Raw genomic sequence first — 27,500 nt, 5'->3', positions numbered from 1 at the left:
TTTCATGCGGCGGCTAGGACTACACTGGAACATAGACGGACCTCAGGTCTACCTCCAGACGACATTCACCTCAACACAAACATGTGCAGGATCAGAAAGGCCGAGCCGAGCTTCGACATGGATCCATAAACTAAAGTGTGAGCAGGCAGTGTGCAGTGGGTGTGTCGCCCTTTAGCAATAAGATTGTCTCCAACATCCCGGTCCATAACCCCTGGTTCTGTCACTGTGTCACGTCTTATTGCAAATTATATGTCAATGTGGACACCCGTGTTATCTACCCTTCTTCTCTCCATCTATCCCTTTCCATTTTTATATTTACACTTGACTGTCTATGATCTCGTGCAGGTTACTAAGGATTACAGACTGGCAAGGGTTTCTGGTCCATTGACATATAATGACATAACAACTGCTTCATCGGAGGGGAGGAGGGACATTTGGACAGACAGAGAGAGAGGCTGGGATGAAGCAGAAGCTATTGATACAGGTCAGACTAGACCTCCTACATAACCATCCAAAAGAAGTTCAAAATAACTCATTATATATCTGTGATCTTTGAGTCGAAACTGAATGCCTCGCATCTTTATCTTTGTGGCAAAGGTTCTTGGAATAAATCTCTAATTTGGACTGTTCTCGTCAAAGGTTAAAGAATACATTTCTCATTTAGCCTCACATCTCTTTTAACCAATAACTAATCAACTCTGTACACCTTTAATCTCAATTCATGTAGCAGGTGATGTCGCGTTACCTTGTTTGGTCCTTAAAGGCACAGTACACAATTCCACCACCAGGGGGCTCTCAAACAAAACAATACCAAAAGATGACGTTGAGGCTGCCGGGGAATCATGGGAGTGATTCTCTCTGCTTCCTCACACTTCCTTCCGGTCTTTGTTGTGAAATCTAGTGTTTCCATGGCAACTATAAACAAGTAGTATCTGTCATGACGGCCGCCACGACATGACACGTCCAGTTACAACTGTAAAAGGAAAGATTTCTGTGGACTGAGATAATTGTTGGAAATATTGGAGGTCGTGTTAGAACTTAAACAAAAATACAATAAAAGTTGAAACTTTGTGGTTGCTCCTCCAACTTCGGATCTTTGACACTAATGAAGAAAAGATTTAGGCCTTCAATCGCTTTACTTCTTGTTTCCAGATCCGGATGCTGAAGCTCATCCCAAAGGGAAGAACAAAGTTCATTTGTCCGATGGTCTGAAACAGACAGCTCGGCTGCTCCTCTATGCAGACGATACCATAATTACCATTATAATTGACGTCTGGCTTTGGCTGCTCCTGAGGGCCCGCCCACCCTAAACACTGAATCCCCCCGTCATCAGACACCCCCCCGGTTGTTCTGGATGATGGATGGATGGATGGATGGATGGATGGATGGATGGATGGATGGATGGATGGATGGATGGATGGATGGATGGATGGATGGATGGATGGATGGATAGATAGATAGATAGATAGATAGATAGATAGATAGATAGATAGATAGATAGATAGATAGATAGATAGATAGATAGATAGATAGATAGATAGATAGATAGACATCTCAATCTCACTTTTATAAGCTGTACAGACGTGGCGCACGGCTTCAGAAAGCAGAACAAGCACAAATCCTCTTTGATATTTGTCTTTTTAAAATGGAAATTGGAAGAGGAGGAATCTTCGCTAAATAAAACGAAGTACATTTGATGAGTCATCACAGCAGCAGCAACACAATTTTTCAATCTAATCGGAGTGTACAGACGTTTCTCAGAGGCACATTGTGTTAATTAGCTCCAACACTGGAACCAAATAGCCTGAATACATAGCACTGCCACTTTGCCAACTAACAAGTGAAGCTCACAGAGCCAGACGGAGTTTTCAGAACTGTGACTTCACAAACATTGAAGTTGCTATTTAGCTCAGACAAAGCTGAGGGGAGCGCTAATAAATGAGTCATTCAGACCTGATAAAACTTGTTTTTCAATCTTGTTTTAAGAAGTTCTTTTCTGTCACCGTATGACTCAGTGCTGATTGGTTCAGAGCCGTTTGACATTCAGAAGTAATGGTGTTTATCAGTTTGAAAGCCGACACAACGTGAACTTACAGCGCGTTCAAACGAGTGGAGGACGTGCAGAAAAGGTCGCATCAGGACTCGATTCAAATAAATCTGATTGATGCAAGTTGCTGAAAAATGAAAGATCGTAGCAAGATCGCCATTCCACCGGGGTGACTCACCTCGAACCCTGACAGGGTCGAACTTTTAATTATACTTTGGTTCATGACTCAGGCTGCATTAACGACATCCACATCATGATTGGCTGTCGACCTTTGACCTTTGTCAACACTGCAGAAAAACTTCATTGAGCTCAGCGTGAGACGTGTATTGACGAACCTCTGAGTGTTGTCATTTAAGATCACCACACTTCAGTTTGTCCCTCTGCAAAATAAAAAAAACACACTCCAATTTTTCCTATTTCAAAATAAAAGCACTAGATGTCATACTCTTGGCGGGGGGGGGGGGGGGGGGGGGGGGGTCGTGCACAATGCTTTAAGACACGGTGTTAAAATTAGAGCTAATTCCTGATCCTTTTTACAGACTTTGCATTTTCTCGTCACTTCACCATTTAATTGGCTTCAATCATGAGGTGAATGTCGTCTGCACACAGACCCCCCCCAGGGAGGGTGGACACCGTGCAGGCACCATTTCACAGACGAGAGAGGAAGAGTTCCTCGATGTTTCCCGAAGAGCACTTTAAGCCAAAATGAAGCAGAACCGAGCAGGAAGTGTTCGAGCACAGCCCACTCAACAGTTGCAGTGTTAACAGCGCAGCAGGAGGGGGAGTGATTTAAAACCCCCCCAACTGGCAGCCCTCATTAAAAGAGCTGTTTGTTTGCTAAATTAATGGAAGCTTGTTTTTCCCCTCTTACATCACCAGCCCGTCTTTAGCGACCGGCGGAGGTTTAATCCCTGGCATTTATTTATTTAGGCTCGCTGCCAGATTGGCGTGGCTGAAAACATACTTTAATGAGTCCGCTCAAACAATAACCTGAGATGAGATGTTTTAATTGGCTCTGAGAGTACTTCTCGGAGAGCGGAGAGGGAGCGCTCCGACCTGCAGCGGCCTCCTGGATAAACACTGTCTCTTCAAGGATCAAACAAAGGCTGGAGACAGATGTTTAGTGTCGGCAGCACTCGACCACGAAGTGTGGAGAACACTCGGAGGTTTCCTCTACTGTGCACACGCCACTCAGCGCTCTCTTCATTCGACCTCAACGTTAACACTTAGTCGTCTGTTCATCTGCCTCTCGTCGTCCTCCAGAACACACTCCTGCAAACATCAACACATCGTCTTTTGAACGTCTTACGTTCGGTTTATATTTTCAGATGTGCTCTGAACTTTGACCTAATGTGGTTGAAATGTTCAACACTTTTGGAAACCTCTGCTATTTAAACACTCGAGACCTTCAGTCGAGTTCTGAACCAAAAAGTAAAAGAACGAGCAGCGTCTGAATCTAAAAGGCAGCTAAAGACCAGACTGAACACGTGACCGCGGTCACTGGAAGTTAACACAGCTTCGTACACAAACATAACGTCCTCGTTTAACCAATGAAAAGCCTTTGTATTGTGTTGCATACACAATTTAACCAAGACATTAAAAACACATTAAAGGCCTAAATCAACAACAAGTCTTATGTTCAAACATCTGGGACGCCGGGTGTTGTGCTTCCTGATAACACTGTGTGTGCATTAATATTTACTATAACTGTGTCTTGTGCCTTGTTTTCAATGTCACTGTGATGACTTACTGTGACTAATATCATTGTTCCTCTGAGTAAAAGTGAATCCGATGCTGGAGCCAAGCCGGGCTGCGAGCAGAAACAATGAGCCACCTGAAACCTTCGTTAAGTTTTCAGGACCTGCTTCATGCACGTAGCAACAAACAGACGTGTGGAGAATTTGGATTCAGACCCGAGGCCTCACTTGGAATGCGAGTCAGGCCTCGTCTCTCCCTCTTTCCCCCTCGTCCTTTACCTTCCCGTGACCCAGTGTGCTGTAGCAAACCTGCGGTTCAACAGGGAAACACTCAAGTCTCTATTAATGCCTAACAAGTATGCATGGCTGCAGTCAGCAGGAGATGCAGTGTCAGCCAACGTTTTGATTAAATTGTTCTGAAAGCGAACCAATTCTCCGATCCTGCTGCACGGAGCGTACTCGCTCCAAGGGCAGCGAGGAAGATTCGCCACAGAGGGAGGGGGGGGGATGTTCACATCGTGGCTGAGGTGTCAGTTATTCAACCTGCACATTATAAGGAGAGGTTTTTCCTGCTTTAGTCTGAATTGTAACTAATGAATTCCTGACTGTGCATCCAAATGTAGCTCGGACTCGCTCGGCTTCTTTTATGTTTGAAAATGTTCCAGCAGGAACTCAAGACCTTGATTAAATCCAAAATCAATCGTACCTTTAGACTTCTCTCAGCCCGACACGTCTCAAGAAAACCTTGAGGTGTCTGGCTGACATGCAGACTGACTAAAGAGGAGTCCGCTTCTAACAGCTTCACAACAAACGACTTTCAGTCCGTTTGGCTCCAGGATTGTTTTACTCCAGACATCAAACCTTTAATATTCTCTGGCCAAGTTTGATTTCAAGGTGCACATACCAATTGGTTTCTGTGGCCTCAGTTCCCACTGGGCTCTTCATACCAAACGACAAAAACATCAAGATGCTGTCGATCAGCCGGCAGCTTGATGTACGTCAATCTAAAAGGCTGCCAGCTTTAGAATGCATGGAGCAGCAGCAGACCTCAAACAGTCTGAGAAACCGGCCCATCGCCAATCTCAGCCTCTGTGTCCCTCCTCCCCCCTCTCCTTCCCCTTGTGTCTCCTCTGTCCTCTTCCACCCCCCACTCCTCCTCTTGTAGGACAAGGAGGTGAACCTGGAACAGGTGCATCGCCGTATGAACAGTCTTTTGGACGAGGACTTGGCCCACAAGCAGATCCCCGGCCCCTCTATCGAGATCTCTGCGCTGGACATCGGCAGCATGCAGCCCAGCCAAGCCTCTCTGGTGGGGGGGCCGGAGTCCGTGCGGGACTACCCGGGCCTCGGTGTGACCACCTTCCTCCCCGGGGAGAGGGCGCCACCTCCCCCTCATCCCCATCCTCACCATGGGGGGACCCTAGGCAGGACGCTTCCTCTGTCCCAGGGCCCTGGCAGCAACACGTTGCCCCTGCACCACCCTCTCAGCAACACCAGCCTCAGCGGCACCATGCAGTGCAAACACAGGGCGCCCAACGGGGGGCTCTTCCGGCAGAGCCCTGGCAAGACACCCATGCCAATGTCCTACCAGGCAGTCTCCGCAGGACCCATACCCGAAGCCATTGATGCCACCCACAGTACATCCATATAGATCCCGTACAGGAGGGTCAAACTGCATCAAAGATCAGTCGCTCTCTGGACTCTGCGTACTCTGAAGGAAGATTATTACAGAAGGAAAAACACGTGTACAAAGAAAAAAGATTTTTTTATCTCACTTCCTGTTCAGAAAACCAGATGTGACATAAAATCAAAAAAAGAGGGAGGTGGGTGGGGGTCATTTTTCTCTTGTACATAGACCTACGTGTAAATACCAAGAGAGCGAAGTGAGGTCAAAGTGTATTTTGAATATTCTCAATTTTTGAAGTTGAGTAATAAAAAACAAAAACGAGATCACAAAAAAAAATCTATACATTGATGAAAACGTTCTGTTTGAATGGCTTTGTAAATTTTGTTCAATATGAAACAATGAGGCGAAATTCATTGTGATTGTTTTCTAAGTGCCGAAATGAAACGATGTCTCTCCACAACTCATCGATGTAAACGACTACCCATGATGCACCGCTGTAGGGACATTTCTAGTGTCGGACACCTACTGTTATGCACCTCTGTACCAACCCTATATATCTTCAGCATCGGATGAAAATGATGACACGTTTTTTTTTCTTCATTTGTATTAAATCGATAATATTCATTGTTTTGTAAAAGTCTACGTTCACTTTCTTACGTCGACTGTAAATGATGTTTTCATCCAACGACGAGACGGTAAGGCACGAGAGGGTTTTTATCAGGCTCTTATTTTACACGCGGTTTGGTGGGTTGTTGTTTTTAAGGACTTCTTTTTTAGCGTTTGGCGTCCAGGTGAGGAGTCTCCGTTGGAGGGATCCAAAGATGGAGGGAAGGAGAGATTGTAAGGCTGCGATCGCACCAACTGTTTCAGGCTTTGTGTCCAAAAAGCTTCTTTTAAATGTCGACTTTCATTTTCAAACCGCTGCAGTCACCGAAGGTCGGCCTTGTTGGGTTGTGTGAACCTGAACCGGTCCCAGTACCTCTCCTATGGGGACTTTGCAGTCAAATCAGAAACTGGCTGTTCTGAGACGCCCACGTTGTCGCCGTCTCAGAACGTCAAACCCAAACTGGCCGTCCTGAGTTGGACGAATGCTGGTGTGGTCTCATGGGAAGTGTTTACCAACACAAACGGCCTGTTGGAGCAGTGAGGTTGGCTATGATTGGATGGACATTCAACATCTGTGTTTCAGTTATTTTCTCTTTGGGTGAAATGATGTCATTTTAATCAAACTACGACATGCTCACAGTTTCACTAATTGGCATGGACGAGAAACGATTGACTTCTGTCCCAACATTTGTGGACAAGTCCAGAGAAATTCTTCCTGTTTTGACATCTGAAGAAGGATTCATTTGGAAATGTGCACCCCCTCAATGCCCAATCAAAAATGGGGCTCTGCAGGAGTGGGAAGTCCTGATGGTACTACCATGTCTGCCAATCAGGATGCACCAAATGTCTTGGTGGATTTCCTAAGAGAACACGGGCAGAGTTAGAGTCTGACAAGTATTCCTTAAATCTGGAGTTTCACCTGAGCAATTAGGTGAAACTGTTCTTGCAAAAACTTTTCCTCTATAGTCCCAGAGACGTGTCCAGGCAAGGTGCAAGGACAGTGAGGGGCCCTCAGGGGCCCCCCTGACTGCAACCAAGGCATAGCATGAACCATGTTAGATAGAAATAGACGGACGGACACAGAGAAGCCTCGTATTTTCAGGCAGCCTGATGCTCGATGTCTTTGCTGACTCAGAGTTTATATGATGATACGTACGCAGCCTCACAATCTCTCACATTAGTATTTTATTATATTTAACTGAGTTTAGGAAAGAACCGTCACTTATATAGACGCCTGTTTAAGTTTTTATACGAGAGAATTTAAAGTCTTGTATACAGGTTTTTCTCCTGCACAGATGTTTTAATCAGACGGAGTGAGCGAGTGGTAGAAGGCGGCCTCGTATTCCCAGAAGTCATTCCTAATGAGATTATCACCTGCAGGGATGACAGAGGGCGTCGTTATCCAAAGTGCAATGAGAGGCTGCTGACGGGGAGGTTCTGCAGGGGCCATACCTCAAGCGTTGTAATATAGAGTGACTCGGATATATTTGCTAAACACTGGATTGTTTCTTTCTCTGTATGATGAGTCTTTATGGAAAACCAAGTTCAAGAGGAGATATAAAAACCACACACACTCCAGCCACCCATTCTGTCCTCATAAGTGCAATTAACATGCATTTTATAGGCCGGATGAGTTTAGACTTCATTTTCCTTGGGCAGGCAGCGGCTGTTTGGAAACATGGATCACACACTGTGGAGCTCTCAAACACGAGGAGCAGCTCAAACTACCAGAGTCCAGACCAGCAGTGTGTACGCTGGCTGAGAACGTGGAGGGAGGTCAGCTGATCAGAACGAAGGGCTTCATTGTTAACCCTCATGTTGTCGACAGGACAGAGAATTTTATACTAGTGATGAAAGAAGGGGTACATGTCTTCTTTAGTTAAATGAATGGTTCTTTGAATTTATCTCAAATTTTAACTTCACTACGGTCGAGTCTTTCCCAAACACATTTTTTACGCTGGACCCCAGAGTCACTGTTGGACTCGTCTCAGATCAACCTCATGTCTTTACAACGTCTCCGTGTCACGCACAGTTTGGGTAAAGTCGGGGGAAATCTTTGAAGAAAAGCGAGCTACACATTCAGTTACTTTGTTTGGGTCTCTATGTCTTGGTCAGGGGTAGTGAGGTCTTGACTACAACATTATGTACGAAGGCAAAGCTTTTACAGAAGTGATCAAGACCACCTGTTCAACTGCCATGTTCATCATGAAACACCAGGTCATGAATTCATTCTTTTCAGAAGCCAGACACTTAGCATGCTGGACTCCATGTCCTCGCTTTCCACCTCACTCATTCATTGATTGGTTTAATCTAGGGCTGTCGACCGTTTAACCAAACAGCCAACCAAACTTACTGTCTGGATACAAAGCAGTGTCCTTCTTTTACATCACTATGACGACAGGGAGGCGCTGCAGTCAGGACTGTAGCAGAGCTATTGGACGACTTTAGGGACAAATTGTTGGTAAGATAAATTGTATGCATTAATGTTGGACCTTCATCACATCACATTTAAAGGTCACATGACCTCCTCCTCTTCAATCAGTGTCCTCGCTCCTCTTCATCATGTGTGTGAAGTGTGTTGTTGTAAATCCACTCTGATCCTGTATTTGATCATGTCTATAAACCCCTCTATTTCAGCCCTGCTCAGAACAGGCTGTTTCTGTGTCTGTAGCTTTAAATATGTAAATGAGCTGTGTCTGACCACGCCCCCTCTCTGGAAGGGCTCGGGTGTACTCGCTGCTTTCTGGCTCCATGTCCTATTGTTTACGGTGAGAAGGCAGACTCAGAGGGCAGAACAAACACCTAGCTGTGGGAGTGTCACCCACCTGGGGGAGGGGCTACTGCCCTTTGTGATGTCATGAAGGGAAACTCTCCAAACGGCCTGTTTGAGCTCACATTTTCTGAAAAGTGGAGCAGGCAGAAGACGGAGAGGATGGACCATCATTGGGGGGGTTTGTAGACAGACATGTTAGAGGAACATGGAGGAGAGGATTCTGGGTAATATGTGACCTTTAACGTGTAAACGCTGACAGCCCTAGATGAATCGTGAATGAAGAATCACCTGGTACCAACATTCATCCTGATCCCTGAAGAGATGCATGTGTTCATACTGAGACTTCTGGTTCCTTCATGTGTGGACAGATGTGTGAAATGTAATCTCCTCTTGACTGTCCCCGTCACTCGTCTTTTCAGTTTCTCAACAAACCGTCCGTGTGTCAGAGATCTGCTGAAGGGGGTGAAGATGTTCTGCTCCTGTGTGAATACAGATTCTCAAACCTCATGTCTCTCTCAGTCTGGGATCTGGATAGAGTCAAGGTCAGACGTCACGTGTCCTGGGTTTTTATAATGTCGCTCCTCTGAGCAGGCTCCACCTGGATGTTTTTAACTGTGTCAGTCTTTGCTCTTGTGAACCGACTCGCTTCGCACACTGTGCTCCTCAATGTGACGGCCTGAGAGCGAGGACGCTGAGGTTGTGATTGGTCAGCAGTAACGGGGGCGAGCTCTTTGTGTCACACCCCTTAAAGAAGTGGAGAAGATGAACTGTCATAGCGTATAGTCTGTCACAGTACATCTGAGGGAGACCCTGATTTTATTTATGAATATGCTGCTTGGAGTTTCTTAATCTTTAATAAAGAAATATGGTTTACAGATTTGTCTCTAAAGTTGATGCTTCTCTAAAAACAACATTCAATGTTATTCATCATTTCTTGCATGAAGGGCTTCGAACAAGGGTTCCCAAACTTTAAGCCTGTGGCCCCTAAAACAGAAGACAGACAGCGGGGCCCCGCTGTGGATGGACGTAGTTAAAGCATTAACGCTGCACACGGCTGCACGCACTCTCAGGCCGCAGCTTCAACATCATTACCTCAGTCTGCATTTTTATTTGAACAGATATCTGCTCCCGAGCCCCACTTTCCTGTGACCCGTCTTAGACGATTAAATGTTTCACAATCAAAATCAGTTTTAATTATCGGTTCATACCATATATTTATGTATATATGAGTATGTATGTATATAACGTGTCTTGGTGTGAGGGCTGTTGCAGCTTTATTCAGACGGTGAAGCTGCACAGTCATAGATCATTTCATGCAGAATCTTCCAGCTTTGACCTGAGAGCGGTCTGTCCTTCAGCAGCCACTTTGTGTGAATAAGTACACGGTGATGTTCTTCATATTTAAACACACCCTCATTACCTCTGACACAGTGTCCTGAGCACTCACACACTCTGCTGTTGTGAATGTTTCTCTCTCTTCCTCTCGGCTGCATCCTGCCATCAGTCCGCCCGGCAGAAATCTGCCTCTGCTCTGTCAATTAGGGGGAAGATTTAGTCTGTGGCACCAGGAGGAGGATTTAAACAGACACACCAGGACGTGCAGGATGTGAGCTGTCTTCTGACTTTAAACGCATGTTTGTCTGTCACCGCTCAGACGGCTGACTCCACTAAATGGTTACACGGGCGGCTGGATCGCAGAGAGACTGGCACGGCTGGAGAGGACATCTGATTGGATAACTGACATGGAGCCTGGTTGGCACAGAGTTTGTCGACTGATCTGACACGTAAGTGATGGCTGCCACCACAGCTGCGAGAGTCTTCTGTTGGACAAACGGATAAATTGCAACCAAGATGGGAAAGGAGCAATCCTGCCAGGAGTGTTTCCCACTTCCTCTTTGTCGATTTCACCCAAACTTATTGTGGCCAAACGCTGCTGAAATATTCATGCATTATCTGCTCTCTGTCCTACTTCCCTCTCTGAGCTGTGAGCCGTTTATATGACACATTCCTCCTCCTCCTCCTCCCATCTGCTGAGTTGTACCGTCTGGATAAAACACCTCATTACTCACTTCACCTCCAGCAGCTGCAGGAAATAAAAGCCGATATGAATGTGAGTCCAGTTGTGGCGGGCGGTTAAGGGCCATTATACGCTCACAGGCTGAGCCGCGCTCTCACAGGGAGATGGGTCAGTGTCCGTAAATCACACGCCGGACAGCGTGAAGCCGTGAGGTTATTTCAGAGCAGTGGGATGTGCACATGAAATACAGAGCGAGGCCACTCTGAATGCACGCTGGCATGAAACGCAGGCCAGACTGCCACCATAAATATGCAGATTCCTGTCATGACTGCTGCTCTGCACTTACTGCAGGGCGAAGGAAGCAAGCTGCTCATGGCTTTAAGGGTCAGCTCTATGTTCTCCATCAGCACTTCACATCTTTTATCGTCAGTTTGTGTCAGACACAAATCACTGAGGACTTCCAGGAGAGCTCTGTCCTTGTTGTGAGACGGTTAACAGGCTCAAGCATACATAAAGGTTGACTGTGCTGGTCACGGTGCAAGGTGCAGAGCAGCTAAAAGCACTAGCCCATGTTGCTAGGTGACCGAAGCCAAAGTCAGGAAGCTAGCGTGCTGTGACGTGTGATCTGAAGAGTCAGGAAAGGTTTTGAATCACGCCGTAGAGCACTCCACTTTCTTGATTGAGCCCGGTTGCGTTCACATCTCCCGCAGGTCGTACTCGAGTGCACTCCTCCGAGCGGACTCGGGCACAGCAGTACGGTGGTACTTGGGGGTCAAGCGTACTCCTCTTCTTCTGCTCGGCTCATGGAGCATCTTGGACGAGCAAGAGTAGAAGAGAGAGAGTGCCCATGCTGACACGTCTGGAGGATCATTGAAGATGCTGATTGTGTCCACCTCTCTCTCACACACACACACACACACACACACACACACACACACACACACACACACACACACACACACACACAAACAAAGAGTCCAGTACATTCTGCACCGCAGGAGTCCTGCTCCGCCTGGATGTTCTCCTAAATCCTTTCCTTGGGCTGGATTACACCTCCAAGCAGACAAATCCTCAAAGGACACATTCTCCTCACGCTGATGTAACTGTGCTTCATGCTGCTACTCCACAGTAAGAGCTGCACAACACTGCCAGGGGAACAAAGGCAGCTCCACAAATGCCACGCAGAACATATTAAGCAGCCTTTTCTTTTTGTGCTGAACACAGTGCTTTTGACAAACTGAGACGCCCGCACAGCCGTCTCTGCAGCGTTTATCTCCCACAGAGCTGATTAAAGGCCTTCAAGATGAATGGAAGAGTTTTCATATATTGAAAAGAAGAAAAGATTACTGCTGACAGGCAATTTAATTTGGATGCCTCAAACGCAGTCTGATACATCTCCTCCGCTCAGGAAACAAACGGCAGCCTCTTGTGTGTTTGAAAGAGACCCTCATCACTTTTGTATGTCAGATATTTTCAAACAGGATGTTTCTCACAGAGCGCCAACAAACAGACAAAGCAACCTGCAATCTTTACAGTTTCATTTAACATCTGATGTTTGAGGTCGCTCACCAACACACCTCTGCATGTCTCTACGTCCACCTCCCTCACATTCTCCTCCAATCACTGAGCTGTATCCACTCCTCAACTCACCTGCTGCGCTCTCATTGGCTCTGCAGACACAGTCACACATGTACGGAGGCCCAGAAGGGACAATGGAGCAGCTTCACTTGAGGAGGAGACTGTGTTTTATTTTGAAGGGACAAAGAGCAGCTTCACTTTAGGAGAAGACTGAGTTTTATTTTGAAGGGACAAAGAACAGCTTCACTTTAGGAGAAGACTGAGTTTTATTTTGAAGGGACAAAGAACAGCTTCACTTGAGGAGAAGACTGAGTTTTATTTTGAAGGAAACAGGATGCAGAGCTTTGTCTGGAAGAGGAGAAGATAACTTTTAAAACGTTGGACTGTGAATAAAGGTCCGGCTCTCGACCCAGCAGAATCAGATCCATGAATCAGATTACCTCTGGGGGGGGGGGGGGGGCGTAACCCGTGTCTCTTCTTTCACGTAAGAACAAAAGAAGCTCTCCTCACCTCTCTGCAGTTTGATGCACTCAGCCTCACTCAGCCTTTGAGCAAATGTAAAACAGTGACATGAAAGGATCTGAGCTCTGAGTCAGCGCTCCTCTCTCTGCTCCTGTTTGTCTTTCCGTCCCTCCACTTGCTCATCCTGCACCTTTCCTCTGCACGTCTGAACGCTCCTGGATGCTTCAGTGCGTCCATGCAGCCGCATAACAAAGCTCCTTAAACACACATCACCATGGCCCACCTCCCCACATCAAACCTCCCGTCCTCACGCACACTAACAGGTGGTTGCCTCGCAACAAAGAGTGGCGCTCCTGGTTTGAGAGTGGGACGCACAGGGCGGCTGATCGTCCGCTCGTCCGCCCCCGCAGCCTCGTCTTAGAGAAGCCACGAGGGAGAGCGGGGAGGAAACACATGAAGGTCTCTCAACAACTCAACCAATTCACCATTCAGGAACAAGGTGAGGTCAAGAGGGGGGGGGGTCTCACTAAAGGAAAACCTAAAACAAAGCTAACATGTATTTATGCTACACTTGATATATACTTCTTTAATATGAGTATTCATCAGAACTTTTGAAATCATGACTACAGAGTCGAGCTGAAGCTGATCGTTACAACACTCGACACCGTGTGCTCTGTCACATGGTACAGACTAAAACATCCTCAGCATCACTCCATGAAGCTCATATTAAATATGCATAAACTGTTTCAACACACAGATTCTACCAGCAGGGGGCTCTGGATCAAAACAAATACAAAAGATGGCGTCAAGGCTGCCGGGGAATCATGGGAGTTCTCTCTGCTACGTGGACCTGCTACGTGTCCCCCCCTCCCCCCCCCCCCTCTGTTCCCCCCAGTGGTGGGTTCCCCACCTCCTTTACCCCTCTGTCCCCCCCGTGCTGGGTGTCCCCCCCTCTCTCTGTCCCCCCCTGCCCCCCCTGTCCCCCCCGTGCTGGGTGTCTCCCCGACCTCTGTCCCCCCCTTCCCCTCCGTTGTGGATGTCCCCCCCCTCTGTTCCCCCCTGTGGTGGGTTCCCCACCTCCTTTCCCCCCCCCGTGGTGGATGTTCCCCCCCGCCCACCTGTAGCGCCGCTGCTCTGTGTGGAGCCTGACATTTGTCTCGGGGAGAATTTGGCGTTTACCCCGGGAGCCTTCAGCCGATGACGTGAAGCGCCTTCATGAGTATAGACAGCTGCGGGGCTTATCGTCACGCGGAGCCTGTCGCCACGGAGACACCGGCGACCTTGAGAAGTAATTTGGTCGATCAATATTTGCTGGGAGGAGAAGAATGAGGTGAGAGGAAAGGTGGAGGGAAAGAAGGAGAGACGGCACATCAAAATGTATTCTGACAAACAATTAAAAGTGTGTGTGTGTGTGTGTGTGTGTGTGTGTGTGTATAGACGCCCCTGTCCTGTCTTACTTACCAACAAAGGACCAACTAACCGGCCTCTGTTGGCTCTTTGAGGTCCGCTCTGGGACAGATCATACTCTACTATAAGTTTCATTTTTCTCACTTTAACATAAACTGTAAAAATGAACATTTGAAGTCTGAGAGACCGCCATCCATGGGACTCCAGCGCCCCCTGCAGGGCCTGGTCTTTGGGGGTTGGTCTTTGGGGGCTGGTCTTTGGGGCCTGGTCTTTGGGGCCTGGTCTTTGGGGGCTGGTCTTTGGGGGCTGGTCTCCTAGGGGCTGGTCTCTTTGGGGGCTGGTCTTTAGGGGATGGTTTCTTAGGGGCTGGTCTCTTTGGGGGCTGGTCTCTTAGGGGCTGGTCTCTTTGGGGGCTGGTCTCTTTTGAGGCTGGTCTTTGGGGGATGGTCTCTTTGGAGGCTGCTCTTTGGGGGCTGGTCTCTTAGGGGCTGGTCTTTGGGGGCTGGTCTCTTAGGGGCTGGTCTTAGGGGGCTGGTCTCTTTGAGGGCTGGTCTTTGGGGGCTGGTCTCTTAGGGGCTGGTCTTAGGGGGCTGGTGGCTTTGAGGGCTGGTCTTTGGGGGATGGTCTTTGGGGGCTGGTCTCTTTGGGGGCTGGTCTTTGGGGGCTGGTCTCTTTGGGGGCTGGTCTTTGGGGGCTAGTCTCTTTGGGGGCTGGTCTCTTTGAGGGCTGGTCTTTGGGGGCTGGTCTTTGGGGGCTGGTCTTTGGGGGCTGGTCTCTTTGGGGGCTGGTCTCTTTGGGGGCTGGTCTTTGGGGGCTGGTCTCTTTGGGGGCTGGTCTTTGGGGGCTGGTCTTTGGGGGCTGGTCTCTTTGGGGGCTGGTCTTTGGGGGCTGGTCTCTTTGGGGGCTGGTCTTTGGGGGCTGGTCTCTTTGGGGGCTGGTCTTTGGGGGCTGGTCTCTTTGGGGGCTGGTCTTTGGGGGCTGGTCTCTTTGGGGGCTGGTCTGTATAAATGTTTGTGGACTGTTCTTCGTGCTGTTGTTTGTTTCCCCGTAGAGACAATAAAGAAACCTTCGACCTTTGGATCAGGAGTTCTTCAGAACATCAGGAACATCTTCAGAACCTCTTTGACCTTTTCAGCTGCAGGAGGAACATTTCCTGTGTGTCCTGTGTGTGTCCTGTGTGTGTCCTGTGTGTGTGTCCTGTGTGTGTCCTGTGTGTGTGTCCTGTGTGTGTCCTGTGTGTGTGTCCTGTGTGTGTCCTGTGTGTGTCCTGTGTGTGTGTCCTGTGTGTGTCCTGTGTGTGTGTCCTGTGTGTGTGTCCTGTGTGTGTGTCCTGTGTGTGTCCTGTGTGTGTCCTGTGTGTGTGTCCTGTGTGTGTGTCCTGTGTGTGTCCTGTGTGTGTGTCCTGTGTGTGTGTCCTGTGTGTGTCCTGTGTGTGTGTCCTGTGTGTGTGTCCTGTGTGTGTGTCCTGTGTGTGTCCTGTGTGTGTGTCCTGTGTGTGTGTCCTGTGTGTGTCCTGTGTGTGTGTCCTGTGTGTGTCCTGTGTGTGTCCTGTGTGTGTGTCCTGTGTGTGTCCTGTGTGTGTCCTGTGTGTGTGTCCTGTGTGTGTCCTGTGTGTGTGTCCTGTGTGTGTCCTGTGTGTGTGTCCTGTGTGTGTCCTGTGTGTGTCCTGTGTGTGTGTCCTGTGTGTGTCCTGTGTGTGTGTCCTGTGTGTGTGTCCTGTGTTTGTGTCCTGTGTGTGTCCTGTGTGTGTCCTGTGTGTGTGTCCTGTGTGTGTGTCCTGTGTGTGTCCTGTGTGTGTGTCCTGTGTGTGTCCTGTGTGTGTGTGAATGTGTTCAGCTGCTATTTGTGTTTTATGCATAAATATTCCCGCTCCGTCTGTAATGAAGTGTTTGTGCGGCTGCTCCTGTGTGACTGTCTTTGAGTGGATGCACATAAATTCATCCCGGTTTATTGACCATGTTTGTTTCAGAGAAAGTTTGATTCCTGAATATATTTGCTTATAATGTTATGACTCATTCTCCTGTAATGACAGCAGATTTACATACTGAGTAAAAAACAATATTTCTATAAAACATGTGTCCGGAGCTCATGCACTCTCAAACATGATTATTTATGACTCAATAACATAAATTACACGATTAGAAATAATCAAGATAACCAAAGATTTGACCACGAGGTACTGATCCGCCGTGTCCCGGTGGGATCAAAGGCTCTGCTGTTGTCTCTGTGAGAGGACAGACTGTGTGTCCTCATGAGCGTGTGTGGACGGGAGCATTTCCTTTTAAACGCTGGATGAAGTCTGAGAGTGTGACTCTCTTCGTCCCACTCATGATCTGTGGGACTCGAGCTGAGCTGCAGACGGGACGGAGGCTGAGCGAGTCGGACGGATCAGACGTGCTCTCAGGTGAGCTCAGCACTTCGGTCTTCTCCTTCATCTTTCTGTTCATGTATCTGCTCCTGTTTTCTGCAGACTCCTCCTCTTGCTGTCACATCTCCTCCCCTCACGGCTAACCTCATAACTTCGCTCCCTCGCAGTCTCACTTCCTCTTCCTCGTTTCACTTGGAGCCCAGAATCGACCCGACAGCCTCGTTTCCTCGTCCGTCTCACTCCTCCTCCTCCTCTCTCCTCTGATAGCCATGACCTTCTAACAGTGAGTCGTCTCCACCTGACAGCTCCTCCTCCTCCTGTTTCTCTGTCACTCCTCATCGCTCGGTTCCTGACACTGCCCCCCCCCCCCCCCCCCTTAAATCTCCATCCAGTTTAAAGTAGAGTTTTGAAGTTTTGCCCCCTGTGAGTGAGCCGTACCCATAGTCACACATCCTTCCTTGATTTCTGATATCTTTTGATCAGCCGTGAGTTCTCCTGTTATCCAAACCACGCTGCCTTCTCATTTTAAAGGAGATCAAACATGGCGTCCGACGGACAGCCGGCGCTCTGCAGAGACCACAGGATGATTTGCAGCGGACGTGACAGGCGGAGCGGCACGACTTGCTCCTCCTGTCAGCGGCCTCTGTCACCTGTGATCTGCAGGCTAACGAGATAGCATCACCTGCTCACCTGTCTCAACCCTGCTGCACTCACTCCCATCAACCCCCCCCCCCCTCCCTTCAAATCCTCGCAGCGGGCTAATTAGAGGTCGCCCCGCTCCTCCTCCTCCTCCTCCAAGAGGACGCCGCTCTTTGGTCCCGGGCGGAGGAGACGCAGGAGGATTTCAGCTGAAGCTTCAGCAGCTCAGTGAGGAACTTTGATTTTCTGCACAAACCAAAAAGAAAACAAAGCTGCTGTCTCCACGAAACCACGGCACTTCCTGATAACTCATCTTGGAGTTCTGATTGGGCAGAAAGGGAAAGTCCTCAGGTTGTGTAACTGCATGGCTTGTTCATTATTCTGTCGATCATCATTAAGATCATCACTCAGTTATTAACTCTTCATGCTCGATCAGAGGAAATGAGAGCATCTTTTATTCTACCAAGGAAACTCTGAAAAATCTCAACTTTTCACTGACTGAAGAGATTGTTTTTTTTTTTTGAAGCACAGCGCTCTTGAACTTCTCCACCTTCCTGCTGTCTGCTCTGAGACGAGGACTGGCATCAAGGTTTTCTAGCTGCTGGAAACTGGAGTCAGAAAAAACAAGAGTCAGAGGTCGACGGCGTGAAGATGAAAGTCCCAGAGGGTCCCACGTGTCCCCTCCTCACATCGACCTCTCGCTCCCCTCTGCACAGCTCCTGCAGACAACGCTGAGGGAAAAATAAATCCTCCCAACGATCTGAGCAGAGTGTGGAGTTCAGCTTTCATCCCTTCACCTCGTGACACCTTGCTCTCCCTTCATCTCCCTCCTGGTTTCTTCTCCTTCTGCTACCTCACACCGTGCGTCCTCAGCTCAATCAATAAAGCCCAAAAATCACATCTTCCAAAAGTCTTGTTTTCTTAAAAGCAGCGGTCCAAGACTCACAGAGAATCTGTGGAGAGAGTTAAAGAGGAAAAGAAGAAGAGGGAAGAAGTGGTGTCTGTGAACTCGGAGACTTTGTTCGTCTCGTCTCCTTCTGATCTCTTTGTGTCTGATAATTCTTTATTTCACTTCCTGTTGATGATGTCATCGATGTATCACTCGTCTCTGCCTGGAAGGAGCCTCGCGGCGTCGCTCACCAGATAGATGCCGATGTCAGCAATGATGGAAGGGGCGACTCGCCGCTTACCCAGCATGCAACGCTGGAGCGCCAAAATGCAGCTGCATTAATTCTCATTCACAGTCAGAGGCCTGAGAGGAGAGATCCGTCTCTGTCTGAGCGCCGCCTCAGGGGGAGGAGCGTCCAGCAGCCAATCAGGAGGAGGAGGGTAACTGATGAGCAGGCCCCGCCCTCTCTAAGCCTCGTCCACACATGAAAACGTAAAAGACGCCAAGTCAACAACGATGCCATTGGCGTGCTGAGCTGTTCTCGCCGTTGGTAGAGGGAGCAGCTGATTCGCCTCCTGTAACGATGTTTGGTCTCCTCACACAACGTATTCATTCAAACGAGCTGAAGAAATGATTTCTGTGAGTTTCTGTGGGAGGGGCGTCCAGCAGCCAATCAGGAGGAGGAGGGTAACAGTGAAGTGAGGTTTCTCTCTCCTCCTGCTGTCGTGGTTCCGATGAGGTCACACGCACGCAGCGAGCTCTCAGCCTCAGACCGGCATCCATCACGCGCTCGCCGGAACAGCTGCTGTTTGGTCGACTTTCATACAAACATCCATAAATGATCATTAAAGCTTCCGTCACGCCATCTTTCCAAACACGCTGAGACTCAGCGGGGGGAACCCTCCGAACGTCAGAACGCCAGGAGGGGAATCTCCTCCACATTTACCCACAACACACCGCCAATCAAACACGGCACAGTCCGCCTCTCGACCGCCCGCTGCTCCCTCGCTGATTAAACCCCCAGCAGCCTTGCTAATTAGTTCACGGCCTCTTTGAGAGAGCGCGGCGTTCACGACGGGACTCCTCGGAGATCCATGGAAGCAATAAGAGCCTGGACAGCAGCTGCTTCACGCAAGCAGGAACACTGATCAGTGTCTGTGACATGAAAGGAGCTCAATAACCTCCTTTCATATCCACGCTGATCCCCCTGCACGCCACCTCCACGCCATCAACCTGCTGCATCCTGTTTCCTGTTCATCTGCACGCAGACGGACTGAAGGCAGCAGACCTCAGTGTTGTGTGTGCGTCTCTTTGCAAGCAGCAGGGAGAGCAGCTGAGGTCAAAGGTCGTTTCAACCCTCACAGCTTCCTCTCACTGTGCCAGCGCTCGCTCTGCCTCGGTCATACCCGATCGTCTCTGACACCTCGTGAATCACATCCTGACATTTTTTTAATGAAATCACCCCCCCCCCCTCTCCTGCTTTTAATCACTGAATCAGCCCCTTCCTGGGATCTGCAGAGCGCTGCCCTGCGCTGTGACCCACAGAGCGTGGGTGAATGAGATTATCAGCAGCAGAGAAACACTGAGACAACAGAGCTGCGAGAGAAGCTTCTGGATTTCTGAGGGAAAGTTAGACATGAAGATAAAGGAGAAGCTCATACGCTCTGCCAGCCGTCAGTCTCTCTCTCACCGCCGTGTTTAAGGTGGCTCCGCCTCTGCCGGCGTGTGAACTATATGCACTTCCTGTGAAAACAGCGTGCTGAGGCTCCAATAGTTTTGCTTTTGAAAGACACGTGATTGAGTCCTCTTAGCGGCTGATTAAAAACATGACATCATCACGACGGTGAGACGAGCAGCACCAGAGTCAGCGGAGAGCCTGCAGATCTGTCTCCTCTCATCAGGATGCAGGCCGCGGGCCGGCTGCACCTCACTGTGATAAAAGGTCTTGTTGCAACACTTGGGCTGTCACAGAGGGGGCGAGCGACAAACAAGGAAGAGAGGCTGTGATCAATACTCTGCACACACACACACACACGCTAACGTTCTGTGTGTGAGTCTCTGCTGGACTCACAGGAACACAAGGTGAAATATCAGCACCTGAGCAGACGTGTGTGTGTGTGTGTGTGTGTGTGTGTGTGTGAGAGTCTGTGAGGACGCTCGTGATGAGCAACTTTGCCTTTGAACGTGACATTTTAAAGGCTGCGTAAGGAATCAACATGAACCTAATCAATAACACGAAGGCTTCATGATGTTGACATCATCACTGTAACCCTCTGCTTTTATTACAGGCCGAGTTACAACCTGAACGTTTAGATTTTTTATATGACTTCCTAAATGTTGTGAAGTGAACCCAAGAACATTGACAGGAGGAAGAACGTTCCCACACGAGACCGGCACCTTGATTTCCCGCCTCCTGTGGGATTGCAGGGAATGTTGTGTGATGTTTATTTCTATTCATTTGTTGTATATTGCTGTGGGTCTCCGGAGCAGTTTAATCTGCTCACATGTCAATGTTTACCTGACACAGCAGAGCCTGAGAGGTGAACTGGAGCTTCATCTTCATCCTGATGATCTGTGGCTGCACACCACGATAGATTTCACCTCTGTGGGATTCAATTCTCTCTTTGTCATGAACTGCTCATTTTATCTTCTGTAAAAGTGTCGACATGGTTGAACTGCCGATCCAAACAGATTCGGTGTTTGTTTATGTCGCCCTCTCTCTCTCTCCCTGTCTCTGCTCGCTCGCCCTCTCTCTCCCCTGACATTTGTTTACTGCTGTCCTGTTGGAAACAGGAGCGAAGCTTCCTCTCCTCAACAAAAAAACCCACGTCCGTGTTATTTCTGTGACAGCGCTGTCCGCCACGAGGACTCTTCACGGCCTCTCAGACACTTCAGGACAAACAGCGTCAGATCGTCTCCCCCGGCCTGCTCAGCACACGCGCACATGCTCAGATAAATGTCCGATCACTGTGAAATGTTGTGACGGCTTCAGTGTTTTTACACTGGAGCAAAAAATGTACAAGGACGAGAAACTGTGACATGAAATACACGAGAATCAGAGCGAGGAGAGAGAGCTTCACCTCAGCAGGTCTGAACCAACTGCTGCAGCCTCTACCATCAGTGTGTGAATGTGTCTGAATGGATGAGTTCATACTGATGGACTCTTTACTCTGCTGCAGCCTCTACCATCAGTGTGTGAATGTGTGTGAATGGATGAGTTCATACTGATGGACTCTTTACTCTGCAGCAGCCTCTACCATCAGTGTGTGAATGTGTATGAATGGATGAGTTAATACTGATGGACTCTGCAGCAGCCTCTACCATCAGTGTGTGAATGTGTATGAATGGATGAGTTCATACTGATGGACTCTTTACTCTGCAGCAGCCTCTACCATCAGTGTGTGAATGTGTATGAATGGATGAGTTAATACTGATGGACTCTGCAGCAGCCTCTACCATCAGTGTGTGAATGTGTATGAATGGATGAGTTAATACTGATGGACTCTGCAGCAGCCTCTACCATCAGTGTGTGAATGTGTCTGAATGGATGAGTTCATACTGATGGACTCTTTACTCTGCTGCAGCCTCTACCATCAGTGTGTGTGTGTGTGTGTGAATGGATGAGTTAATACTGATGGACTCTTTAAACAGCAGCCTCTACCATCAGTGTGTGAATGTGTATGAATGGATGAGTTCATACTGATGGACTCTGCAGCAGCCTCTACCATCAGTGTGTGTGTGTGTGTGAATGGATGAGTTAATACTGATGGACTCTTTAAACAGCAGCCTCTACCATTTTTTCTTTTTTTTCTTTTTTTTTTCTTTTTCTCATATACTTTATTGATCCCGCGAGGGGAAATTCGGTTTTCACTCTGCATTTAATGGAGAGGTCTCAGAGTGAGGGGGCTGCCCACAGAGGGCGCCCCAGAGCAGTTGTTGGGGTTCGGTGCCTTGCTCAAGGGCAACTCGGCAGTGCTCAGGAAGTGGACTGGCACCTCTCCAGCTACCAGACCAATTTCCGGACTTGGTCCGTGCCGGGACTCGAACCGGCGACCCTCCAGTTCCCAACCCAAGTCCCTACAGACTGAGCTACTGCCGCCCAACCATCAGTGTGTGTGTGTGTGAATGGATGAGTTAATACTGATGGACTCTTTAAACAGCAGCCTCTACCATCAGTGTGTGTGTGTTGGGGTACGTGGCACCAATGGGTGCTGTAGACGTGGTTTTGGCATGTGCACAGGTTATGTGGATATTGCAGGTTGAGCCTGTCAGAGGTTTCCCTGCTGCAGGCAGGAGCAATCTACTGATGATATAAATTAAAATAAGTTTGCACTGATTATTAATGCAGATCACAATATGAATAAATGGCCTCGGGTGTAAACATACTTTCTCTCGACATGGTTGCTCAGATTTCACCTCCTGCAGAGATCAGGTTGTGACTATGAGACTGCAGGCTGAGGATGTGAGAGCGATGTTTAAACTTCACCTCTGTGTGAACTGCCCCACAACGCTAAAAATAAGTACGTGTATTCCACCCCGGAGGGTGAACGAATGCTAAACGCTTCACCTCCGACATCACATCTCCATCGCCGTCACTTTTTGACAAGAAGCTCTGCTGCTGGAGAGACCGAACCTGCTTTCATTATCACATCAAGAAGTAAAATACACATGTTTATATTCCCCTCCAATCGCAGCCTGAGGGCCAGAAGGCTCCTGGACAACGCTTTGTTCACCCACGCTCAGGTTGAATCGTTTGCTTGCAGCTCCAGAGGAACCCTCAACAATTGGACTTCTGGATTAAGAGCCCGAGGAGTTTAAGTAAGCTGCCTAAGAAAAGGAGCAGGTAAACTGCAGTGCTGCTGTCAGCTCTGTTTCCCCCGTCTCTGCCAGCTGCTATGAACCCCCTGGGTGAGCCGCACAGCCACCAGCCTTGTTTAAAGTCACATTAGTCACATTAGCTAATGTGCATCCATTTTTCATGGATTCAACCTCGAGGATGTTTTCTCCTCACCGAGTCTTCAGCGTCTCAAATGAGACACGACTCTGTAAGTGCAAAAGAATGTTCTGCGTCATTGTCCTCAATATTTTAGGATCGAGGGTCTGAACTCGCCCAAAACACACAAGTCGAGCAGACAGGCTTCAAATCTGAGTCCTCGACATTTTACTGGAGTCACCAGCTGTTTGAGTGTTAGATGTTCTCACACAGAAAACTATAAAGGCTCACAGCGATCGCATCGCCCTGTCGGTCCGTCGGGGAGAGGTCTGGGCTCAGGTTCAAGCCGGCCTGCAGGTCTAGATAATCCAGTTCCAACTGATGTGGATTTGATGATTTCAGAGGGTCCTGGTCCTCAATGCAGCGTGGCGCTCTCCACTGTCTCTGCGTCCAAAAAACTGGGAAGCAGCTTCTTAGTTTGTAATGAAAATATGTCCTGTTTTAAAAGTGTTTCATCTATATCCCGTCTACACGCCTGTAAGGGCTCTGACACGCCTGCTAACACATGAGAAGCTGTTTCACTTTACTGACAGCTTTAATAAACTAACAAGGTGCAGAGAGCCAAGCCTGCATGAAAATACAATCAAAAAAACAATGTTCAAAATGAATCACAGATTTGTGTAACGCTTCAGAAATCCTCCAACAGAAAGTGAACACCAAGAGAATAACTGACAACACAAATAATCCATATCTGCAGCCCTCCTGCTCAGGGAGCCGCTGACATTGCCAGAGGTGTGTAACCTTGCAGAGAGAGAGAGCGCAGCTCCGCGCCTGCTTCATGAGAGCGAACGAGATGAAACCTCCCACCTGATGACAGATGTTGTGTCAGAGAGAGAGAGAGAGTGAAGCCTGAGAGGCAGAGCTGTCCCTCCGGCTGCACACACTGTGTTTTGTTATTCTGTCAGGAGTCTGATGAAGAAGCTCTCCGGCTTTATTATGACACCACGTCTGAAAAGGTTTCTGTTGTTTCTGTACACTGGAAGAGCTTATTCAGAGTTTGGAAGAAGGTTGTCAACATGTTTGATCATTTTACACGTTGTGATACCACACACATGTCCTCCTTCTAACTTTAGATTCTGCTCCTGAATGCTCTGGATCTGATTGGACCAGAGAAGGTAGGCGGGGCTTTGAAGGCCGTTTTGGACGCCCCTGGGTTTGCCAGATATGAGAGCAGTTATCAGGTGAACAGGTGTTGCAGCGATGGAAGCGGGCAGTGGAACTGCTTCAGATAGAAGTGATTGTACCCGAGCTAAAAAGCCTCTGCATGTTTCTAATAAGCTCCAGCAGCAGAAAGCTGCTCAAACTAGGATCAATGTTGGAGATGAAACATGGAGAGAGGTTAGAACGCAGAAAGCTTTACAGACCCATGCAGAGCTGGCTAAACACTGAAGCTACAGTGTCCACCACATGCAGAGCTGGCTAAACACTGAAGTTACAGTGTCCACCACATGCAGAGCTGGCTAAACACTGAAGCTACGGTGTCCACCACATGCAGAGCTGGCTAAACACTGAAGCTACAGTGTCCACCACATGCAGAGCTGGCTAAACACTGAAGCTACAGTGTCCACCACATGCAGAGCTGGCTAAACACTGAAGCTACGGTGTCTCTACATGCAGAGCTGGCTAAACACTGAAGTTACAGTGTCCACCACATGCAGAGCTGGCTAAACACTGAAGCTACAGTGTCCACCACATGCAGAGCTGGCTAAACACTGAAGCTACAGTGTCCACCACATGCAGAGCTGGCTAAACACTGAAGCTACAGTGTCTCTACATGCAGAGCTGGCTAAACACTGAAGCTACAGTGTCTCTACATGCTGACCTCTAAAGAGTTCATGTTGGATCCTGAGCGTCATCATGCAGGTTGTAACTTTTTAAACGTTCATAGTGTGTAAGTGAAAGGTTGCAGGTGAACAGCTGACTGGATGTGATGAAGGCAGGTGAGCAGCTGACTGGATGTGATGAAGGCAGGTGATCAGCTGATTGGATGTGATGAAGGCAGGTGAACAGCTGACTGGATGTGATGAAGGCAGGTGAACAGCTGACTGGATGTGATGAAGGCAGGTGAGCAGCTGACTGGATGTGATGAAGGCAGGTGATCAGCTGACTGGATGTGATGAAGGCAGGTGAACAGCTGACTGGATGTGATGAAGGCAGGTGAACAGCTGACTGGATGTGATGAAGGCAGGTGAACAGCTGACTGGATGTGATGAAGGCAGGTGAGCAGCTGACTGGATGTGATGAAGGCAGGTGAAGGTGAGCTCCTCTCTCTCTGCTGCTCGTCACACTGAAACACTGACAACAATCTGAAGTCACCAAAACAAACAAGAAATATGCCCGTCCAGCTAGCTAGCTTACCAAGCTAGCATGCTGGACCCCCCTGGGCTCAGGTGTGTTTTTACCTCGTTGATGGTCGGTGATGGAAATTCCCTCGTTGAAATGGACGCTCCAAAGTGACGCAAGTTGAAATTGACGAGAAATCGCAACGACGGAAATTCGGAAATCGCGACGAAGTCGGAAATGAAATCACACTCATCCTTCACACTCACACGCTTGTGTGACTCACCTGGTCTGAAGCGGGGATCGAACCCGGGTGTCCACGTTGCCAGGCGGAGTCCATCACCGCTCGGCCGTCTTCAGCGCTGAAATCTGAGGAGAACCGGAGCGAGGAAGAAGATGAGAGCCAAGCTGAACAAACTTTATTAACATCAATGAAGAGAAACAAAGATGGCCGACTTTATTTAACCAGATCATGTTCACACACACACACACACACACACACACACACACACACACACACACACACACACACACACACACACACACACACACACACACACACACACACACACACACACACACACACACACACACACACACACCTGTTGTCATGGTTACATCTGTACCCCTGGTTAGCTCAGCTGGGAGAGGATCAGGCTTTCAGTCTGAAGGTTGTGGGTTCAAATCCCCCTCAGTCACCACTTTGATGCTGCTGTGTTTAAGTGACGAGCGGATCGATGAGTCTTTTAAAGACTCTCACAGCTGATTGGCTGCTGATGGTTTTACACTGATCAGCTGTGACTGAATCAAAGACTGTCGGTCTCTGAAATATTTCAGGAGACTTTTAGGACTCAGACCCCTGAAGGGTTAGACTCTTTAAGGAAGTCCTGAACCCACAAGACGAATCCTGAATCCTCTCAGACCGTCAGAACAACTCACTGCAGGTTTAGCTCAGTGTGTTGGAGGAGGGTTAGAGATCTGAAGGTTGTGGGTTTGAATCCTGTTTGTTTTGGTTTTGTTGTTGTTTCACTTTAGCTCTTCAGGTCAGAGATGATAGTGTAGATAATGCACGAGTCTCTAACATGAACTCCAGATAATTAAAGGACCAATCAGAGAGCTGCTCTCTTCCTGTGTGATCATGAAGGAAACCTGCTGTGTTGAAGCTTCTCTGACAACAATGCAGCAGCCAGTATGTCCTCCTTCTAACTTTAGATTCTGCTCCTGAATGCTCTGGATCTGATTGGTCCAGAGAAGGTAGGCGGGGCTTTGAAGGCCGTTTTGGACGCCCCTGCATTGTCCCCACATACAGAGCTGGCTAAACACTGAAGCTACAGTGCCCACCACATGCAGAGCTGGCTAAACACTGAAGCTACAGTGTCCACCACATGCAGAGCTGGCTAAACACTGAAGCTACAGTGTCCACCACATGCAGAGCTGGCTAAACACTGAAGCTACAGTGTCCACCACATGGTGACCTGTGTGAGAGGAGGGGGGGAGACAGCTCTCTGTGATGATTAGAGTTTAAACTGCAGTACTAATTTTAAACACTAGGGGGCAGAGTTACAGACTGCTCCTTTAACTAGCATGTGTTATTCTGGTCACAAGTTTATAAGTTATCAGTCAATTAAAAGTGCGACATTTATGATTTTGTTTTTATAAAGTATGCAGCTAATTTACTTCAGCCTCTGGCTTTTTCAGATTGTGAAATGAATGAAATATGAAAGAGGGGAAATGTTCAGAGTTTAGACGTGTTTCTTTATCAGAAGAGGAAGTCAGAAGGAGAAGAAGTTACCATAACCTCAACCCGTGCTTCCATAAAGAGTTAAAGTTTGATCAGCTTTATAATAAAGTTATCATTTCAAAATGACCGACTCAAATTAAATTCAGACCTCCGGGTGACCCACAGATTTCCTCTTTTCTGAACAAATTAAAGATCCCAGTCTCAGAGAGAGATCCCTTTCATCCCGACATCAACCAATTGATTAGTTCCTCTATATCGGAGTGTGTGTGTGTGTGTGTGTGTGTGTGTGTGTGTGTGTGTGTGTGTGTGTGTGTGTGTGTGTGTGTGTGTGTGTGTGTGGTCAAGCTCTCTATCCATGAAGTAGAATTCATCACAG

General features: G+C 48.3%; 3 protein-coding genes across 5 annotated transcripts in view; 1 reads left to right on the top strand and 2 right to left on the bottom strand.

Moving 5' to 3' along the window:
• The window catches only part of LOC306842333 (glutamate receptor ionotropic, delta-1-like), a 79,072-nt gene extending 73,077 nt beyond the window's left edge, over nucleotides 1-5,995 (top strand). Inside the window, exons 12-14 of one of the 3 annotated variants that reach the window (XM_079372514.1) lie at nucleotides 346-484; nucleotides 598-639; nucleotides 4,910-5,995. In XM_079372514.1, coding sequence (XP_079228640.1) covers nucleotides 346-484; nucleotides 598-639; nucleotides 4,910-5,370 — 642 coding nt within the window. In that variant the 3' untranslated portion in view covers nucleotides 5,371-5,995. The remainder of the gene's footprint in view (nucleotides 1-345; nucleotides 485-597; nucleotides 640-4,909) is intronic. The other 2 variants (XM_079372516.1, XM_079372515.1) reach the window with 2 other exon arrangements.
• The window catches only part of LOC306842343 (transmembrane protein 100-like), a 234,037-nt gene that overhangs the window by 71,143 nt on the left and 135,394 nt on the right, over nucleotides 1-27,500 (bottom strand). The gene's annotated exons all lie outside the window — the stretch shown is intronic.
• LOC306842335 (uncharacterized protein) overlaps nucleotides 1-27,500 on the bottom strand; it is a 131,972-nt gene that overhangs the window by 55,407 nt on the left and 49,065 nt on the right. The window lies entirely within an intron of this gene.

The sequence above is a fragment of the Symphodus melops genome (assembly GCF_947650265.1).
Source record: "Symphodus melops genome assembly, chromosome: 21".
NCBI lineage: Eukaryota > Metazoa > Chordata > Actinopteri > Labriformes > Labridae > Symphodus > Symphodus melops.
Note: the sequence above shows the minus strand (reverse complement) of the source record. Positions and strands in the feature narration are given on the sequence as shown.